The sequence below is a fragment of the Scaptodrosophila lebanonensis genome, unplaced genomic scaffold, assembly GCF_003285725.1.
Source record: "Scaptodrosophila lebanonensis strain 11010-0011.00,11010-0021.00 unplaced genomic scaffold, SlebRS2 tig00000155-arrow-arrow-pilon, whole genome shotgun sequence".
NCBI lineage: Eukaryota > Metazoa > Arthropoda > Insecta > Diptera > Drosophilidae > Scaptodrosophila > Scaptodrosophila lebanonensis.
The window spans coordinates 1116521-1137906 of NW_022060594.1; the positions used below are offsets into that span (position 1 = coordinate 1116521).

General features: G+C 43.2%; 1 protein-coding gene across 1 annotated transcript in view; it reads left to right on the plus strand.

Moving 5' to 3' along the window:
* LOC115629485 (AF4/FMR2 family member 4) overlaps window positions 1-19430 on the plus strand; it is a 163142-nt gene extending 143712 nt beyond the window's left edge. Inside the window, 15 exon segments of the mRNA XM_030525956.1 lie at window positions 6759-7573; window positions 7576-7644; window positions 7715-7871; window positions 7935-8692; window positions 10299-10538; window positions 10599-10837; window positions 10905-11480; window positions 11557-12061; window positions 12482-13099; window positions 13161-14393; window positions 15403-15533; window positions 16839-16844; window positions 17118-17885; window positions 19068-19208; window positions 19283-19430. Coding sequence (XP_030381816.1) covers window positions 6775-7573; window positions 7576-7644; window positions 7715-7871; window positions 7935-8692; window positions 10299-10538; window positions 10599-10837; window positions 10905-11480; window positions 11557-12061; window positions 12482-13099; window positions 13161-14393; window positions 15403-15533; window positions 16839-16844; window positions 17118-17885; window positions 19068-19208; window positions 19283-19354 — 6312 coding nt within the window. The 5' untranslated portion in view covers window positions 6759-6774 and the 3' untranslated portion in view covers window positions 19355-19430.
* The last annotated feature ends 1956 nt before the right edge of the window (window positions 19431-21386 follow it).

Genomic DNA, 21386 nt, shown 5'->3' on the forward strand with positions numbered 1-21386 from the left:
TTGTAGGCAGTCACAACTAGCTGAATCGCTTAATTATATTCCATAGCTAGCACTTGGATGTACTTCTTCAGGGACATCATTGCTTTACATCTGAAACTAATTATACGTCTATAACAAACAAGCTTTTGAGCTTAAAACAAAGAAAGAAAAGTTGAAGTATAAGCTGCCAAAAAAAAAATACGCAACTTTTCAAAAAATACACGTACAACTATTGACATTTTAAAACAAACTTAAAACTAATGGCGAACTAATGCCTTTGCCCTTGAAGCTTCAAGTGTTAGAAAGTCAGTGTCTTCGAACTATTTAGTTCCAACCGAGCTGCTGACACAATTCGATTGCACAACAACAACAAACACATACACAAGCGCACACACAGCCGTACACACCTACGGACAAATCGCGTGCATTCGAACGGAAAGCTGTGCCTGTATCGAGCGCCAGTTCGTCCGGTCCGGTCCGGGCCGGGCCAGACCAGGACGGTCAAACTGAGTCCGGCGCCCGTTGTTTTGTATAATTAATGTCATCATAGGCGGCCGTAATTGCGTCTGCCGCGGCATCAACAATGTGGCCGTAATGTGGACATTGGCACGCACCCACAGGTTGGCAGGTTGGCGATGCGACGCGGCTCCACAAGGGTCACAGAACATCCAGCCCACCAGTCCAGTCTGTTGGGCTGTTGGGCTGTTGGTGGACTGATGGACAGGTGGACAGGTGGAGACTCTAACGGCAGTTGCAATTGTTTTCGCCTCATTGTTGTTGCCACAATTTGTTGTTGCGCTTTGCGCGCGCACTTTTAAGTGCCTTTAAGTGAAATTAATTTTAAATATTTAAAGAGGCAGTGGCGTACGGGTAGTTGGCCGGGTTGGTTCGTTGTTCGTTGGTTCGTTGGTTTGTTGTTCGTCGGACGCGTCGTTTAAGCAAACATTAAGTTAATAAAACCCCAAGGACGACTCGTCGAGGAGATAGTTAAAGAGCGAAGCAGTAAGGACGCAACGGAGCGTGCAGGGCAGGCAGGGCCAGGGCAGAGCCTGGACGAGATGGAACAGGACAGGCACAAAGTGGCAGAGTCTGCAGGCCCACTGTTCCCGGTTTTAAGCCGGCATCCTGCTGCCAGAATGGCAGCTTGTCTCATGCCCGTGTTGAAATTGTAACTTAATTATGCAGTCAGAGCCAGCTGTGAAGCGCCAAGGCCCGCCCTGTGACAAACCTTCGTGCTCTGTCGTCCTTGGTGCTTGGTCCTTGGTCTGTGGACCACCCGTGTGTTGTTGACTTTTATAAAACTTTTATTATTAGCACTTTACGTTGCACGCTTTACACACACAATCAAATGCAGCGACGAAGAGACACAAAGGAAGAGGGGAGCTGTTCCTGTCTGCTAACAATTCTTCTGCCTACCCATACAAAATTATGCCTATGTTATTACTTAAAACCATTCTGCAGGAAGTACACACTATTTGATTAGATCTTCTTGTCTTGGATATCGTCGAATTTTTGGGTTTAAATTATATGTTTCCAGAAAGACAAGATCAAATATAGTTTTAACACTAGTTGCAGTAACTCTACAGTTAAAAAAGGTCTTTACGAAGACATTTTTAGAATGGATTTGTGTGTTGTAGAAAAAACAAGACCACAGCTAGTTATAATTAGCTTTTGATGCCGCTTGACTCAAAAAACGAAAAGACTGAAAATACAAAACTCCCCGCACAAATCGTATTGGTTATTAGGTATTATTGTAATTTTATATCCTTTTTCTACTTATTGTCTGATGGGTTTAGTTTTAATGTTGTTATGACCGCTTTGTTATATAATTAAGCAATTAATATTGATTTATAAAAACAATTAAGCGACAGTCTTGTATTTCAGCTATTTTCTTATGCAAGATTTTAATTTTTTTTTTTACCAACATATCTGAGCTAATTACTTACTTAAGCGCAAAAAATGATGTTCAGACAATAATATTTTAATACTGTTTCAAGCTAATTAGGACTTGAATAAGACAGCAACTTACAATGAAAAAAAAGGGGAATATTAAATGCGTTCTGCTACATATTCTCTAAAATTCCTTTACTATTTAATTGTGTGCGACCAAAGCATACTAATTAATGTCACTAATATAGCTTATATAATTATTTCGAAACTATTAATAATATTTTAATAATATAATAGTTAATAAACTATTAACTATTAATAAATTCTGTTATAATTTTAAATTAAATAAATTTTTGTTTCCGATTCCGAATTCCATTCACTTTTGAGGAAATTAATTTACTAAAGGCATTTCGAGAAAAATTAATTTGGTTTCAAAAGTGTTTGTATTCCCATTTCGTTAGACTAACAACTTTTTAAAGTGTAGTTCCATATGTACAAAGTACCAATAGATTTATATAAAGTATAAATAATTAAATAAGACTAAATTCTTAGTTTAAGCTGTATTTGTATTTTTCTATAAGTTAAGTTGAAGTTGTTGTAAATAATAACAGTATATATAACAGTATATATATATATATATATATATATATATATATATATATATATATATATATATATATATATATATATATATATATATATATATATACATAATTTATTTTGTAAATGTAAAACTTTAATTATACTGTTATTATTTACAACAACTTCAACTTTATATATATATATATATATATATAGATTTGTAAAATCTAGCTATTGAATTCGGAAGAGAGAATCGAACACTAGTTCGGTGTTTGTTTTAATGCGAGAATATTGTTTTAAGTGTAGATTCTTTTTTCAGTGATAGTAGCTTAGGTGTCGTATCATATTACAGTATATACTCGTATAATACATAATAGTGTTTGGGAAATATGTGCCTGCTTTGACAAGATGTGCAGCATTGATGGCTTCAATGTGATTCCCACTTTCGTGGCTCGACTCCGCCCCAAACACTCACTAACATGGCTGCCATGGCATCAAAGTCAAACGCATGGGTATGGGTCTGGGTATCCAAAAAATGGGAAAGAAAACAAAAAGGGACAACATGGCTGAAGTGCAACGAAAAAACTAGACATGACAGAGCAACTACAATGGAGCTTGGCAGAGGACGGCAACAGGCAACAGGCAGCTCGGAAAATGAAGAAACGAAAACAAGAGGCTGAGTGAAAGGCTGGCAGGCTTGCAGGCAGGCAGCCGAACGGATTTGAAGCGACATACAGACAGACTGACAGACAGACAGACAGATAGATGGACAGACAGACAGACAGACAGAGTGATGGAGTGGTAGGTAGGATGTTGATGATGATGGTGATGGTGATGACGGGGGCATCTCTGGATATATGTGTGGATAAAAAAAAGAGAGAGTGCACGCGTGTGGCAACATAAATGTCAAGCAATGAAAATGTTTGCTCGGCCATGCCTTAAACAAAATGTTTCTGTGTTGCTGCTGCCACGGCTCCAGCTGCTGCTGCTCTACCTTGTTAGCTGTTGTGTAGATTTCGGACAGGCAGCATCAGCTTCAGCCCCAGCTCCTGGCCTCCTCCTCCTCCACATCCTCCTCCTCCTGTTCCAGCTTCTGCTCCAACCCCAGATATGAATGCTAAGCGAAGCGTGCAGCATACACGAACTGCAGTCCCCTGCCACCTTCAACTCCCGGCTTTATGGCATTCCAGGAGCGCTGCCAGAAATGAAAACATATTTTCCATGCGAGTGCACAAGGCGGCGGCGCAACACACACACACAAGGCACACACAAGGCACACACAATGAACACAGTTGGCTGGCTCACATATCTGCCAGTTATCCCGACTTGCCTTTGCCTCATGGATATGTTTGCTGCGTGCCTTTTTGTTAATCCCTTTCGAAAATTTTTAGTTTGATTGTTGCCCGTGGCATCATAACTTGCACAAGGCACACGCACATTAGCATACTCGTGGAGCACGGTTCTGAGCACGCTACGGCCGTGGAATGTGGCAAGGGGAACGAACGCTTTACGAAGAATGCCAACGGTATCTTCTGTGAAGCGGCAGCGAAGACAAACTGTATAACACACAGTTTAGCACTTAGGATACTATACGCCTGTTCGCTCTGATTGTCGTCCGCATTATAATCGAATCAGCTAAATAAATTAAGAATAGACACTCTAGAGTCTTATGCCCATTCACAAAAGGGTTTGGATGCCTTCTTCTCCACTGAGTCGCCTTTTCTCCTGCCATCTCTTGCATGTGTATCGGTTTCTGATATTCATTCATTTATGGATCTCGAATTGGAAAATGTGTTGGTGATGCTGCGAAAAAAAACTCTGCAGTCTGACCGCAGCTTGAAGCCAATTGGTTATGTGAGCTCAAGGATGATGTGGGAAGAGGAAGAGTTGGAAAGTGTAATGTTTTTTGCCCAAAATCTCATCATATATCACTACAAATACGCTCTAAAAAAGGAATTGTTCGTGGGATAAATACAACCACTAGAAGCTACACAAATTGTTTGTCACTTTCACGAAATTTGATCTTTTTAAAATTTTATATATAATTTTTACATTTTTAGCATCATATCTATTTTAAATTTTTATTTAAATATATTGCTCAAGGTCTTATAACTATTTGTCGGTTCTCGTATTGTCGATGAAATGTATATACAAGTACAAGTATATACATATTAGGATTGATTTGTCTTTCTAATGCTAAAATAATTTCCTTGTCTAATCATACTTGATTGGTTACAGAGCCATTTCTAAATCGGGTTTTGATAATGCTTGGAAAAGCACATAGGTTATAGAGCCTTTTCTAAATTGTATTTTTTTTTTTTTTTTGAGAAGCACATACATTTTTTTTATTTTATTTTTTGAATTTTAAAAAGCCATTTGTTTCGTTATTTAAATTGTTGGGAACAAGGCTTATACATTTTTGTACGACTTCTTAGCAACGTGAAAAGTCTAAGGACATCGCAAAGACCGAATCAGTTTTCTTCTTTATGTTAAAAATTTTATTTGCGAAATTTGATGATACGACATCAATACGATTGCTTTCAGAAACAAAAAATGCCATTGAAGAACACAAGACAACACTCTCAAAGAAATAATTCAAAAATAAATTATTAATAATACGATAATTTATGTTAAAAACTGCAGAGGTCAGAAGCAAGTTGCCTTTAAATACAAAATACTTGTATAGAAAAATTACAAAATTTAAATAACTAGAAGTAGAAAACCAAGAAACTAGAAAAAATTGAAATAACTGGAACACGAATGTGGCCTCACAATTATGTTTTAAAATGTTAACTACGAGTAGGAATTAGTTGAAATGTAATAAATAAAATGAAATTCAAAATAACTAACAAAAATTGAAAACGACTAAATAAAGCAAAAATATGGTGAGATGTCGCACGAAAAGAGTGTGCTGCTTGGCTGTTATCGGCACTAAATTCCATAGATTTTAACAACACTTGTTATCGGAATGAAAAGTGCAGTTCTTGTAGAGCAGAAAAAAATGTTTGTTATTTACACTAATATGTATGTATGAGTTTTAAAAAAATAGGTTTCTTATACTCTTCTACTTGACCAAATTTGAAACAAGAAAAAAAATATCGATAATTTTTATTTAAATGCAATGTAGCCTCAACAATTGAATGTGAGAAGAGCTGGCAGCAACATAAGGCAGCTATTTACTACGGAATCGGGAATTCATTTCTGGGTGTCAATTGATAGTTCGGACACATAATTACTAACGGGATGTAATTACCAAATTTGAAATTTTTAAAATTCTAAGAACTATGGGAATATTTTAAAATCGTGAATAGCGGAGGAGTGGGGGAGTGCATCAAAGAAAATTAACAAACTTGATGTGCCTAGCGCTTAGGGGAACCTGGATATCCAGTTTGGTAATTCTAGCTCTTGTATCTTCTGAAATCCTCTCGTTCATACAGACGGACATGGCTATATCGGCTCGTCTTGTCACACTGATCAAGAACATATATACTTTTGGGGGTCTGCCACGCCTCCTCCACGCCTGTATGGGTTACATACGTTCGCACTAAACTAGGGTTCAGGTATAGATATAGGGTTCAACAGGGTATAAAAGCGGAGAGATTCACTTTGACGTAATCGCTTAAAACGCTGAAAATTTAACAGTATCTCAAATAAAATGCACATTTTATAATTGCCTCCAGTCTGTGGGTATTCAGTCCGTTTTCGTAGCGTACAACCAATATTGCCTCCATGCTATCCCGTCCCTGTCTCTGCCCCAGCTCCTCCTGCCCTGCCTTTGCCCCTGCCGCTGTACATGCCCCCAGTTGGATGTAATGGGTGTCCGTAGAGTCAGCTCAATGACATTGATTGGCTTTTTTACCGTGTTTTGCATTTCATTTCGGTCGCTGCCACGCGCTTTACGCACTGCCAGCAATTAAATTTTTCGCCCTTCTTACATCTGCCATTTGTTGTCTCCGTTTACAGCAAGCGGCTGCCACCACAATGTGCTCCACCAACTGCTTTCAGTGGTGGTGCCATGGCTCTGGCTGTCGCTCTGCCTCTGGCTCTCGCTCTGACTCTGACTGTGGTGCGGCGACAGAACTCGTTACTGTCACGCCCTGTTGGCGCTCGGACATGACAAAGGTTGACATTTTGCCTGCATTTATTAAAACAACTGCCACTAGGATGTGAAGCGTGTAAACAAAACCGCCCCCCGGCCTCCCCATTTACCTATTTCGGCCAGCTTTTGAAACGAGCTGCAAAATGTTAAAGCCTTCATTTATTGTAACACTTTTTTTCAATCTGCTCCCGCTTCGTTTTCATTGCAGTTTATTGGCAACAATAATGGTCAGCACAACATTGACAACATTGGCTGCTGGACAAACAACTAGTAGCAGTATTCATCATCATCATCAGCAGCATCAGCAGCAGCAGCAGCAGCAACATCAGCAGCAGCAACAACAGCAGCAGCAACAGTTACCGCCGCACCATACAACCGCCAGTCAGCGACTGCAGCAGCAACAGCATCAGCAACAGCAACAAGCACACTCAGCATCCACAGCACAAGCAGCAGCCGCCGCAGCAGCAGTAACGCAACAGCGCAGCAGTTTCTACAGCAGCGCCAATCGCTCAGCAGACAGTCAGAGCGCTCTGAATGGTTTGGGCCTAGACAGCAGTGCCTGCGACAACAGCGGCTATCAGCAACATTACCAGCAACAACAGCAGCGTGCCACACCCTCCACAGTAAATTTATCGCAATCGTTGCTCTCACCCTCGCCACCGCTCAACGATCAGATCAGCCTGCTCTTTCCCAAGTGTCGTCCCAAACAGACGCAGCATCAACAACAGCAACAGCAACAGCATCAGCATCAGCAATCGCTAAGCAACAGCCTCGCACGCCAACATGAGGTTAGCGCCGACATCAATCTGAACAACAACAACAATAACAGCAGCAGCAGCAGCACAGCGGAGCCGGAGCAGTGCAACGGTCTGCCCGCAGCCACGCCCAGTTACTATAAGAGTGTTAACATCATAACACAATCGCCGCCGCCCCACTCGGCCTCATCACACTCCTCGGAATCGCTGTCTTCAGTCACGCCGCGCATCTCAACGAATCCGTTTCTGAGTGCGCCGCTGACACCACCGCCGACAACCACCACCACATCTACATCCATGCACAACGGTGCTTTCAATACGGACATCAATCTAGAAGCCGTTGCTTTGAGCGACGCTGACGTTGACGCACAGCACGAACTGGACTTGGACAACTTGGTGGAGGACGAAGAGGAGGAGGACGAGGAGGAGGTGCCACAAACAGCATATCCAGCCTCATTCTACTACCACACAGGGGATAGCAGACGCGGCCATAACTACACAGCAGAAATGCCACGAAAACGCAGCAACGCCGGCATCGGCAACAGCTACAAGCAGCAACAACAGCAGCAACAACAACAGCAGCAACAACAGCAGCAGCAGCAGCAACATGCTTTGCTGAATGGCAACAGCAATGGCAGTGGCCAAAACCAGAATCCCTTCATGAAGGAGAACTATTGGGAGGCAGCAGCGGCAAGTCGCAACAGCAGTGCGCTTCTCCACTCGCCCACTGATTACACCGACGAGCAACAACAACAACAACAACAACAGCAGCAACAGCAACAGCATTTGCACGCCTCAGCCCGACGCGCCTTTCATCAGCAACAATCGGTGGCACCACAACTATATAGCATGACGCGTCAGCCCCCACCATCGCAGCCGCCCCACATCATACGCGTAGGTCGGAGTCCGGTCAATCGAAGCGATCGTAGCGGCCTCTTCGCCCCACAGCAACAGCAACAGCAGCAGGCCAGCAGCAACCCCTGCGCCGAGGGGCTGACCCCTCTCGCTAGTCACTATCTATATGGCAGCAAGACCTCGCTTGATCAACAACAACAACAGCAACCACAGTCACATGCCGGTGACTGGGAACCGCTGCGGGAGCAACGCAAAATGCGTCTGCGCGAAGAACGGGATAGAGAGCGGGAGCGGGAGAGGGACAGAGAACGCGACCATTTGCTTTTGGAGCAACATCAGCAACTGCAGGATGTGCAGGCGGCACGTGATAGTCAACAGTTGGGTCAACAGTTAGGTGGGAGTCAGCAGCGCAAGCGCCACAGCGCTCCCGGACATAACGAGGAGCGAGATCGTCGCCTAGTCAACGGCAGTCTAAGCGATGCCAGCGTCTTAGGCTCCTATGTGTCAACAGACATTGGCGAAAGCTGGCAGAGTAAGTACAAAAGAGAATACAACAAGTATATATAATATACTTAGCATATCGCGTATATAGCCGAAAATTCAAAGATTAGCAGCCCGCACGTGCAAGAGAGCAGTTCCCTTGTCCCTTTATATACAAAGGCATAGGGGGTTTCCCTCTAGGGTAGAGGCCTTTTTCCTTCGGACAGAAGATTCATTTTGTAAGGCTGTCAGAAGATGCTTAACTAAGAGCCAAGCCTGGTCTGGTCTTCCACAGTCCAGTTCTGCCCTACAGTCAACAATTCGGCAAAGCCATTAAAAAACACAATTTTTTTTTTAATTCCTTTTTACTCCACTTGAGAGCTTAGGGAACATTTGTTCCATCTAACTCTCTATTTCTAGCCGTCTGTCTGTCTTGGCTGTATCCCATGTGGTGTTATTTCTGGGTAATTCCTGAAGCGTAGTCCGCCGCCAGGTTGTCGTCTTTTATGTCTGCCGACTCGTCTGCTTTCTTGCGGCTGTTCCTCCAGTCTAGCGCCATCCTTAACATCGGCATCGAAATGGAGTCGTTTGTTCTTGTTTAAGTTTCCATAATCATGTTGTTGTCAGTCGACCTGGTGATTGGCCAGATGCGACTTGTCCCACCTGTCGCCGCCGGGGAGCGGCGTCTTGGGGGGGTTATACTATTGTTTTGTCCAGATAGCGTGGATGGATGTGGTCTTTGGTGGATAACTGACCACGACGTTGACGGCATGTATTTAGGAGAGTTTTTCGAGAGGAGAAATTTCTAGGCCATGCTCTCGCCATGAGTGGTGTTCGCATCCACGACCTCTTGTTTGGCCAACGAGGCTACCTGAAAACAAAATGGAGCTGAGCGTAAAGCTGGCTTTGAAACAATCCTAAAAACAATGGCTCTTAAAGCTGGAGTTGGATTCAAACATTGTTTGCCAGTGCCATTGGCCTTTTGGATTTTCCAACTGTCGCATCAGCTGCGAAACTTTGAGCCGCGGGCTTTCAAGCGTTGCGCATTGCATCGAACCAACCGAAAGCTACAGAATCCACTCCCTTCCTTCTTTTTCCCCCTGAAGCCGACCACAAAAGTATGCAACGCTTTGCAAGTGTGTCGGTGCGTTTGTCTGTGTCGATTTATTGTATGAAGGGCTTTCAGTTAAAGACCGGCTGGCTGGCTGACTGGCTGGCTGATTGACTGAGTGGCTGCTTTGACTATTCCGCCAATATAGCCAGCCGGGTGGTGGTCTGATGGCCTGCAACATTTCACAGCAACACAGAGGCAGAGCTATTTGCCAAACATGTCTGTCGGGTCGGGCAGGTTCACATGCGTCAGGGCACAACCTTCAATTGGGGGCGCCCTATTGAATGAATAGCTGGGTAATTGAATTGCAAATCATGCGTAATGAAGTGTACTGCAAATATAAACGCGCATTAAACAGACACAACAATGAGAGGCGGACCATGGTCTCGGCCCAGCCCTGGCAATGGCATCTGATGCACAAAGCGTAGGAAGTGAGCCAAAATGGAATTTAATTGATTGCAATTAATTGGCATGCCAGGCCTAGTGCTGCAGAGCGCACAACAGATATCAGCACAATACAACACCCATTCCCTTTCGACATCTGCAGATCTGCGCGTCACAACCGAGCCAAGTGTGGCGGCAACAGCCACGCCAATGGCGTCCAACGATGACAACAGCAAGCCGTCTAAGCTAAGCGACAAGCCGCAGGCCATGCTGGAGCCGCTCACCCGTCGCCAGCTCGACGAGGCTGGCGCAGCCATCTACCGCGAGCACAAAGCCACTGTGAGTGCCTGGCAGCTGGAGCGCAACTACACGCTGGCCGTGGAATCCCGACATGGCATTATAGGTAAGAGCACTCGTAGACCAGAATTTCTGACTCTCAACCCAATTCTCACATTGCTTGCAGAGTACGAGGGCTCGCCGCGCCGCATTGGCGCCTCTGCCAGCAGCGCTGGCACTATGGAGGAGACCGAACCGATGCCAGCAGCAACCACAGTAGCAGCGGCCACACAGCAACCACCCACGGCAGCGGTGCCGCCCATGACGAATACGGCCAGCACTCTACAGAAGTCAGCAGCACGTGCGGCACTGGCAGCGCTCTCCCAGCAGCCACAGGCGTATCCTGTGCGTCCCGGCTTTCCGCAGGTGAATATCTCGCCTCCACTTGCAAATACACTCCTTTTATCCTAATCGCTTACCTATTTTTTTGCAGCGCATAATATCGCCACCACGTGAGGTGCGCAGCAACTCGCCGCAGCAGCAGCAGCAGCAGCAGCACAACAACCACAATAACAACAATTGCAGCAGCAACCACAGCAACAACCACAATAAGACGCAGCAGCAGCAGCAGCAGCAACCGCATGCCCTCGTCTCGCTGCGCCAACAACAACAAACACCCAGCGACAACAATGCCGAAGATACCAGCAACGATGTCTCCGAAATAGGTACCATATCCGATTTGACAACTCCTGAAGCAGTGGCGGTGGCCACCTCCACCTCCACAGCCACACCAGCCAGCGATGTGCTAGGCAGTTCACCACCACCTCCAAATATGGTGGTTGTGGCGGCAGCAGCGGCGGCAGCGGCTGCAACACCAACAGCACCACCGAACTGCAGTAATACGAATGCTTTGGGCAGCGCCTCCGGTCTCGGTCTGCACACCAAGTCATCGACTTTCGACTACTTGTACGAGTTCTCGGAGACGCGCAAGGTATTGGAGGAGTTCTTCAAGTGTCCGTCGAACGATGAGCAACCCATTATAGAAAATGGCAGCGATGTGGATAGCATTGTTAGTACTAGTTGTTAACATTCTTCGCTTACGTAAGCGCTGGAAATGACCAATTTTTTCCCCCTCTTCCCCCTAGGACATCCAGTATGAGTTCCACAGCAACTTTGATCGCGACGAGGAAGAGCTGGAGGAGGAGCCAGAGGAGGATGACGAAGATGGGGAGGCAGAGGATGAAGAGGAGGCAGTTGGACAGGAATATCACCAATCGGCAACTGAGCGACATACCTATACGCCCTACACCGGATATGCACAGTCGAAGCCGCCACAGCAGCAGACACCAGCGGTGGCATTGCAGCACAACAACTACAACAACAGCCAGCAGCAGCAGCAGCAACAACAACAACAGCAGCAGCAGCGTCGACACTATAGTGGCAGTCCGCTTATGCGGGACTTTGACTTCTTCCTTGACTCGGCCAGTCGCAGCAGCGGCGAACAGCAAGGCGAGCAGGATGGACTCAATCACAACCAGCAGCTGAGCGGCGGCAGCGGCAGCGGTGCCGGTCTGGGCATGGCTGGTGGCCACAATTATCGCTACTCACCGGAGACCACCGACTACGATTCGAATTGCGGCGACTTGGATAGTAAGTATTGAGGAGGGGATTGATTAATGGTCTCCCCCCTTCATGTACCGTGCACCTCAACGATGAGAGAGTCTGCTAGGAACTCCAAACGAATGATAGAGATAGCAGGCGGAGTAGGCAAAGCAATGTACAGTGAAAACTCCCTTAATGGCCACCTCTTTTATCCGGACACTCTCTTCGACACTTCTCACTTTTTCTAAAACATTCGATCGCTGTATCAAGTATTTAAGTATCCTCTTAAGCGGACACTCCCCTTGGGCGGGTGTGACCGTCCGGCTAAGAGAGTTTTCACTGTAGTCCTATCTGCCTGTCTATTCGACGTCTATTCAGCCCTCAAGAACCTCAAATACAGATACACAGTCTTGTCTTATCTACACACTTGCCGTGTATATTAATATTAGTTTTTTTTTTCATTTGCAGGCCTCTCTGGCGAAATAAATGGCGGCGTATCCACTTCGTGCTCGAATTACGCCAAGTACTATGCGTCGGCCATGCCCGTGCTGGAGGATGGTCTCTCCTCGGGACACACATCCGACACAGAGAACAACAATAACAAGAACTTGCAACAGGCATCGATATCCGGTGCAGGCATGGGCACGGGATCAGGTACGGGGGCCACATCGTCGTTGGCTCAGCAGCAAACAAGTTCCAGCAACAGCATTGGCGGCGGCATATCTATGCTGATGGACATGAAGCGCATCTCCACCAACAACAGTCTCAACAGCATGCACAACCTGACGACGTCCACAACAGACAGTAATGGTGCCAGCGGCACTGGCGGCCTCATTGGTGGCGGTGGCATGTCCCCGCAGCTGCTGCATGATGTTGGCGCTGGCGGCATTGGCGTCGGCAGCTATTTGTGCAGCCAAGCAAGTCCCAGTCCCAGCAATGGGCTGAACAGCAACAGCAAGCATCTGCAGCAGGTGCCGCCATCAATGCCGCAGCCACGGGAGCTGCTCGGCCAAAGTCCCAGCAATAATAGCAACAGCAAAGTGTTCAAGAATATCGATCCGGATCTGGACTCGCTCTACTCCATCAGTAAGTGGCAGGGATTTGATTTGATTTGATATAGAGAGTAAATTTTATTTCCGTTCTGTAGGCGTTTTCCATCGGCCGGACATGGTGCAAATGACGCCACCGCCGCCCGCACCTGCGCCGCATCGCAAGCCCAATAGCAGCGCCGACGTGGATCTGTTGCAAACGAGCAAGCATTTGGGCACAGGAGGCGGCAACTCGCACACACCACTGGCCACGGCCATTAGCTCCACACTGCAACGCAACTCGCCCACCGCCGGAGTCGCCAAGGTAGCGGCACCCTCGAAGCCGCGCAGCGCCGGCAGCAATTGTTCCAGTGGCGCTGGTGGACCGCCCCCCATTCCCGAGCGCAACAGCATGCTGCCACCGCAGCGCTCCCCATCGCCTGTGATGAACTCGCCCGTGTGGCTGTCACGTCATCTGGACGGCGCCAGCAAGGCACTGCTCGAATCCTCGTCGGACAACCACTCCAAGAATCTCAGTGCCGACGAAGATGATGTGGACACTGACTTGGAGACGGACCGCCTGCTCGGCCATCAGCGTCTCGACGATCAGGGCTATTATGATGAAAACAAGTCCTGGGAGCGCAAGCCGCGCAGTTCTCTTCTCTCAAAAATCTCGCCCAAGCAGCAACAGATGCCCAGCACCAAAACGCGCAACGGCTACAATGCACTGCTCAGCTCCACACCAGAGCTGCCGCCGCCCATACCACCCAAGATTGGTTCCAATGGCACCGGCAGCTTGTCCAGTGGCGGCAAATTACTTGATCTGGGCGGCAGCAATGGCGTGACGGGGGCACAGCGAAGCGTTTCACGTAGTTCTTCCGAGCACAGCGACAAGTCACCCATGAAGACAAACAGTAGTGGTGGCGGTGGCGGTGGCAGTGGTGCTGGTGGTGGTGGTGGTGTTGTCGGTGTTGGAGGTATTGGTGGTGCTGGTCATGAATGTGGTGTCGATGTAGTGGCTGTTTCAGTCGCTCCACTGCCTGCACTTGGCAGTCCCGTCGGCTCTGAGGGCTCTGGCTGCATCAAGAGCAGTAGCGGTGGTGGCATTGGTGGTGGTGGTGGTGGCGTCATCGGCATGAGCGGCACAAAACTGGAGCTGGAGAGCAATGGTCTCAATGGCGGCAATGGGAGCAATGTGGGCGTGCCACAGACCAGCAATGCAGTTACAAACAATGCGGGCAATGGTGTGGGCAGCGGTGGCGGTGGTGGAGGCGGCGGTTCCAACAGCAGCGGGGCTGGCAGCAATAGCAACAGTGGCGAGAAAAAAGTGAAAAAGAGTAAGAATAAAGAAGGTAAATGCGTTGGGTTTATCCTTCGTTCGCATTGTTCGCAATTTTAGTGGCCAGCTGATTATTTACATAAATGTTGACGTTGTTGTTATTGTCGTCGTCGTTGTTGTTGTTCTTGTCGTTGTTGTTTTTCTTGGTTTTGCTACTCCTCGTAGCTTATATACTTAGTGTATACAATACATACTTATGTAACAAATTTGATGTTTACTCTACGTATACGTAATATACTACTTATATTGTACATGAGTTTATTTTTCTGTTGAAAAAAAAACGTAGCATACCTTTGGGCGCCGCCAAAATAAGTAAAAAGTAAACTAAAACGAAACAACGCCAAACAAAAACAGCAGCGTTTGCAAAGAAACCAAAAAAAAAAACCACAATAATAATAATATATATACATATATCTGAATATAGCGATATATGTATATATATATACTATATGTATAAATTTTTATTTGTTGCAGGCATTGTAATTAAAATAATAATAATTATTGATATACATATTTATAACCATATATAAAATTTTCTATTCTTTCGCATTTTTTTTTCTATTTGTGTTTTATGCATGCGTCGTTCGTTCTACGTTCCAAATTGCGTTAAACTCTGCTCTTCATTTTACTGTGTCTGTGTGTGTGTGTGTAAAACTGTGTAAACTGCAACCCAACTTAAAATAAAACCAATATATACTCAAATACTTTGTAAGATAAAATGCCATTATGTACTAGCAACTAAGTTTTAACAAAGTTACAACAACAACAACAAACAATACAAACACTTACACTTGACCAAAATATTCACACACACAGACACTCACACACATACATATACACAAAGTATTGTATATACATACACACATACATAAACACTATACATACATACATATAACTCGCAAATTTGTCAAATAACTTGCGCATTATCTAATCGATTTTTCTCTTTCGCTGCCCCCTCCCCCAACCCTGAACCGCCAACACAACTATAAACCAACGAACCACTATGTATCCCCACCACTCAGGCGGCGCAGTGCTCATCGAAGGCGTGCTATTTCGCGCCAAATACTTGGGCTCCACACAGCTGGTCTGTGAGGGGCAGCCCACAAAATCGACGCGCATGATGCAGGCTGAGGAAGCCGTCTCTCGCATTAAGGTACAATCCTACGTTCAACTTGAACGATCAACTATTGATTTCAATTTTGCCCCTTTCATTTTTTGTAGTAAGTATGTACTATATTTTGTTTGTTTAAGCGATTGGCTATAACCTGCAATCATTTAAACGACCGCCAGGATCTTTTGATGAAGCGCATATGATATGGTGAATCAAAAAAAAAAAAAAAGGCTTTCAATCGCCAATCTCTCTCAATTTCACAATAAATTCAATTCATTTTCTGCAAGGAAATTGTTGTGATTTCCTATATAACATTGTGATATTCCTTAAATACTATATAATTACATAATTTGTGGAAGAAAGATTATGCAATTGAAATGTAATCCCCTTTGCACGAGTATCGGTTATTTTTCTTCCATTAATATTGTCAACTTCTTCAACACATAGTAAGTTTTAGTTCTCTTTCAATGTTACAATGGATAGCAAGCGACCTTTTTATTGTAAATAATATTGTAATTATAAATAAGTCTCTAAGTACAGCTGCTGACTTAATCCGCAAAAGATTTTTTGTGCACGGAAATCGACTGTTTAATAATATTTTAGATTCAATTTCAACTAGATACTTTCAATTTCATTTCAATTGAAACCAACTTAGCAATGGGCAGCAATCGATTGTTTTTCTTTTATTCATTTCGTAAACTTCTTTGCTTTACTTAATCCGCAGAAGATTTACTGTGCACGAAAAACGGCCATTTAATAATATTTTAGATTCAATTTTAATTAGACACTTTCAATTTCATTTCAATTAAAACCAACTCAACAATGGGCAGCAATCGATTGTTTTTCTTTCGTAAACTGCTTTGACTTCCTTCGAGAAACATTTATTTCAATAAATGAGCTAGATTTTTAATGTTGAGAAATGCTTTGAATTCAATTTCGACTAGTTAGTCAATTTTCTCCAACTCGAACCACTCCTTGCAGTCGTTATGTGCGCTCATCAACTGCCTAGCATTGCATTCATTGACTAAAAAAAAATTTGGCCTGTTTTCAACCTAGTTGTACTTAGACCTATTAATTTTTCAGTTGATACTATCCTTCGTAATTAGTTAGAAGAATATGGACGCAACGGAAACCGAATATCATTAACTCTCTATATTTTCATGCATCAATTTGTTTCCATGATTTGCTACACACATCACCTCAACAACAACTCAACTTCAACTATTTCTACTGCTACGTGGATGAATAATTCGCTAATTAATAAAATTAAAAAAAATATATATTTTAAAAAAATCCCAAAATCGCACACAAAAATCAAAAACTAATCAATTTATTCGCATTTCGTAGGCCCTGGTAAGTAAACGCAATATTAGCTGCATTTTCTATGTGTAATACTCGCCGAGTAAAAACCTTAAACTTAACTTTGTCCTGATTTGCCCAATTGAAGACATACTGCCGTGTATTACTTTTCAGTTATGCCCGAAACGTTTTCATTTTGGTTTCATTTCATTTCTTATGCGACGCTTGCCAAAAGAAAACATACATATATCCAATACATATAGTCATACACCCATAGTTGCCAACATAATGCCAATAATAATAGAAAACATCGACGCCAATTTACAGGCTCCCGACGGAGATGTACAGCCCAGCACCGAGGTGGACCTGTTCATATCGACGGAGAAGATAATGGTGCTAAATACTGATCTCAAAGAGATAATGATGGACCATGCCCTGCGCACCATCTCCTATATAGCTGATATTGGAGATCTGGTGGTGTTAATGGCGCGCCGTCGATTCGTGCCCCAGGATATTGACGATGCGCCCAAACCGAATCGCACACCCAAAATGATTTGCCACGTATTCGAGAGCGACGAGGCACAGTTCATAGCCCAGTCAATTGGCCAGGCATTCCAGGTGGCCTACATGGAGTTTCTGAAGGCCAACGGCATTGAGGACCATCGCTTCGTTAAGGAAATGGACTATCAGGAGGTGCTCAATAGCCAGGAAATATTCGGCGACGAGCTAGAGATCTTTGCTAAAAAGGAACTACAAAAAGAGGTCGTTGTTCCCAAGGCCAAGGGTGAGATACTGGGCGTTGTTATTGTCGAGAGCGGCTGGGGCTCTATGCTGCCCACCGTTGTCATTGCGAACCTGATGAGCTCGGGCGCGGCAGCCCGTTGCGGTCAATTGAATATTGGGGATCAGTTAATTGCCATCAATGGACTCAGTTTGGTCGGCCTGCCCCTATCCACGTGCCAGACATATATCAAGAACACCAAAAATCAGACAGTCGTCAAGTTTACGGTAGTGCCCTGTGCCCCTGTCGTGGAAGTGAAGATCAAGCGGCCGGAGACCAAATACCAGTTGGGATTCAGTGTCCAGAATGGAGTGGTAAGTCTTTTTGGTTCCATGTTTTTGTTGTTTATTACAGTGTATATGTATAGAAACAAATGTCGGTCAAATTCCTTCCTGCTACAAGGGAATATCACTTTATATATATTTTACATATTTTGTCGAATTTGTTGACTGTCAAGTAAAATTGAAAGGCCATTAACTGCTAGACTTTTGCTTTTGGTAAAGCAGTCTTAAGCCATCTGAGTTTCTCCGTCTGTCCGTCTCTCTGTCTCTCTCTCTTTCTTTCTCTCTGTCTTTCTTTTAAAAGTTATGATCGAGAGCAGTGTTGCCAATTTGGCACTTTTCGAATCAAATCTGTTTTTTTTTTTTAAAAAAAATTGCGGGAAAATATTCGAAGTTATAGGAAGCGATAATCCCGGCTTTTTTAAATGATTATAAAGAAACCCTTGAGAAATCCATTTCCTTTCTGTGCAGAACTGTTGTAGCTTCTATCCTTTCTTTAAAATCTGCAATGACAGACACACTAGCTGGCCTTCGATAGGTTAACCTGAAGGTTAAAGTGTAAGAGAAGAAGTCTAAATATGTGTAAGGGATAAAGCAAAGAAAAGCATGAATTTATAAGTTCAAGTATGAGGGGCATGAGAATGTACATTTAAATGGAAACCTGTTAGCTAACAAATATTTAAAGATACATAACTGGAATGTTCAGTACAAATTATAGTTATGTTGAAACTGTTTGTGTTTTTCTTATGCTTTAATTTCCCTCCTAAATCAGATATTTGTAGAAACATTTGCGGATCAATGCAAATATTGTTTAAATGGCGCACACCTGTTGACAGCTTCTTTCTCTCCTGACACTCTGTTTAATCAGCAGAGTATACGAATATATGGAGTGACTGTATTATTGAGAGAGAATATATTGAGAGCTGTAGGGATTGGATGCTAGTATATACACGGAAGTGTATATAACGAGTGGTCGTTCATTTCCCAGAGACCTACAGCCTTTTAAATTGGTCCTGAACATAGAATAGCGAATTGCGTTAGCAGTCTTCTAGCCTTGAGACTGCATTGAGAGTGCATTGACTATTAACATAATATTCTCTACATCACTGCAACAAACGTAGAGCTCATAAGAACACTGGTGCCACTTGGTGTTGAGTTCCTGTCCCTCCATATCCTCTCACTAACCGCTTCTGTTACTGTGTCTTCATTTTTCAGATCTGCAGTCTACTGCGTGGTGGTATTGCGGAGCGCGGTGGCGTGCGTGTGGGTCATCGGATTATTGAGATTAATAACCAGAGCGTGGTGGCCGTACCACACGAGAAGATCGTCAATTTGTTGGCCACATCTGTGGGCGAGGTGAGCGAGATCTCGCACAGTTTGTCATTTTCCATATGGACTGTTAATATCTTATTTGTATTGTTATTGTTCAGATACTCATGAAAACGATGCCGACTTCGATGTTCCGTTTGCTGACTGGCCAGGAGAATCCCATTTATATATAAGCGATGAAATGTTTGGGCCATCAGCGATCCCTGTTTGTGTAAACTTAAGCAACATTATTGTTAACTACAACTTATATGCAGGTTAAATATACATATATATATATATATATATATATATATATATATATATATATATATATATATATATATACATATATGTATGAGTGTATAGTTCTAGTTGGATGACGCTGATATATATATACATAGATGTTATGGTATAGTGATTACATTTTTTTTGTTTTTTTTTTCTCCGTGACTTAACTAGAAAAAAGTTAGCGAATAGAAAGGAGTTTCAAGGAGTGGATGCGATTACAGACAACTAACTGCGTAAACTTTTTGTTCCAAAAATCAAAACCAACAACAGCAAACAGCAACAACAATATAAGAAAAGGAAACACGCCTTTATGCAAAGCTTAGAATATGTATTTAATAGTTAATGTATAATTATCGATATAGTATGAGAAACGATAATTGATGATGATGATTGACGTTGATTGGCGGCGTATGTAAACACAATGACCTTTTTGCGAAAACGTCCTTAGCTTAGTTGAACGGCGCGACGAAAATACGAAGTGCATAGATTCCTAGTTACAAACACATGTCCCCATATATATGGTATACATATATATATATATATATATACATATATAAAAATACATATATACATACATACATATGTGTATACAGAAATATCTGCTAATATACATAGTTACATGTACTTAGAGCCACACATTCAATGCAAATTCAATGCATACTTGTATGTATGTGTAATTCAAAGTGCAGCACAACCCACAAGTCCTGCCAGATGATATGCGATGCTTTCTCTTCTTTTATATACATACATATACTTACTTATATAGTATAGCTAAAAGCCAATATCAGCAAACACAGCCACATACATCTATAGAACTAAATACATACATGCATACTACGAGTATATAGTATATATAGTCATAACTTGACAAACTATATAGTTCAGTATCGTACATAAGCGCTAATTGTCGTGTAATTGTAAAGCTGAACCGAAACTGTTAGAAAAATGTGTGCATTTCTTCTTTTTTTTTTGTCTCTATAAAACATATAGTCTACTGACGATACTAAGATACTTTTTGATGCTTTCTAACAAGCATTGCAATATAAATTATTGTTTATTCTCCATGGCATTGATATTGATCATTTAAAACTATTCCTATTAGTCGCTTCAGTGCCAGTCTAAGTGAGCAGAAATTATGAAAAATAATTGAAATATCAAACTAGCCTTCTTCAGTTGGGCTGCCTTCTCAGTTCTATTTGGCACTTCCATAAACACTGGAGTCTCTCTTTTAATCTTTTCGCCATGAAAAGGTGTATTTTTTCTTCCTTCATTGCATCCCCAGCCGGTTCAGTGTAAACTAATAATCAGTCAGGGCTTCTTTATAGTTAATATACATAGGCACACAAACACACACAGACAGACACACACATGCTCTTAGACGGCACGACAGGCTGCACTAAAACACGAGCACAGATTCGAATAAGAATGCACGCAATACTTCAATATGACGACTATTTAGCATAAGTATGCATTCATATAGAAAACAGTTCTCTCTCACACACACACACATACACAATCACACACACTTGAAGACCCAAACGCTTCTATTTAAACCATCTTCGTCCAAAAAATTGTGCTACTACTCGTTAAAAACAAAAAAAAAAAAGGAAAAAACAAAACAATGCAAAAAATGTTGAGCCAGAAACGGAAAAAGGGAAACCAGAAATAATAAAAATGCAAATGGCATGCATTTCAAATGAACTCACACACCCACTCACACACACATAGATATATAAATGGCATGTGTGCATACATACATAGATATATAAATATACATATATAGTATATAGTACATACATATGTACGTTAGGTTGCATTTCTGTGTAATATACTCGCTTGGCAGCATATCTAGAGGATAAGAGAATTATCGACAGAACATAACTAAAAACCGACAAAGTATAGTCTCTTTCGGCAGATCTCTGCTTTGAAATTAATAAT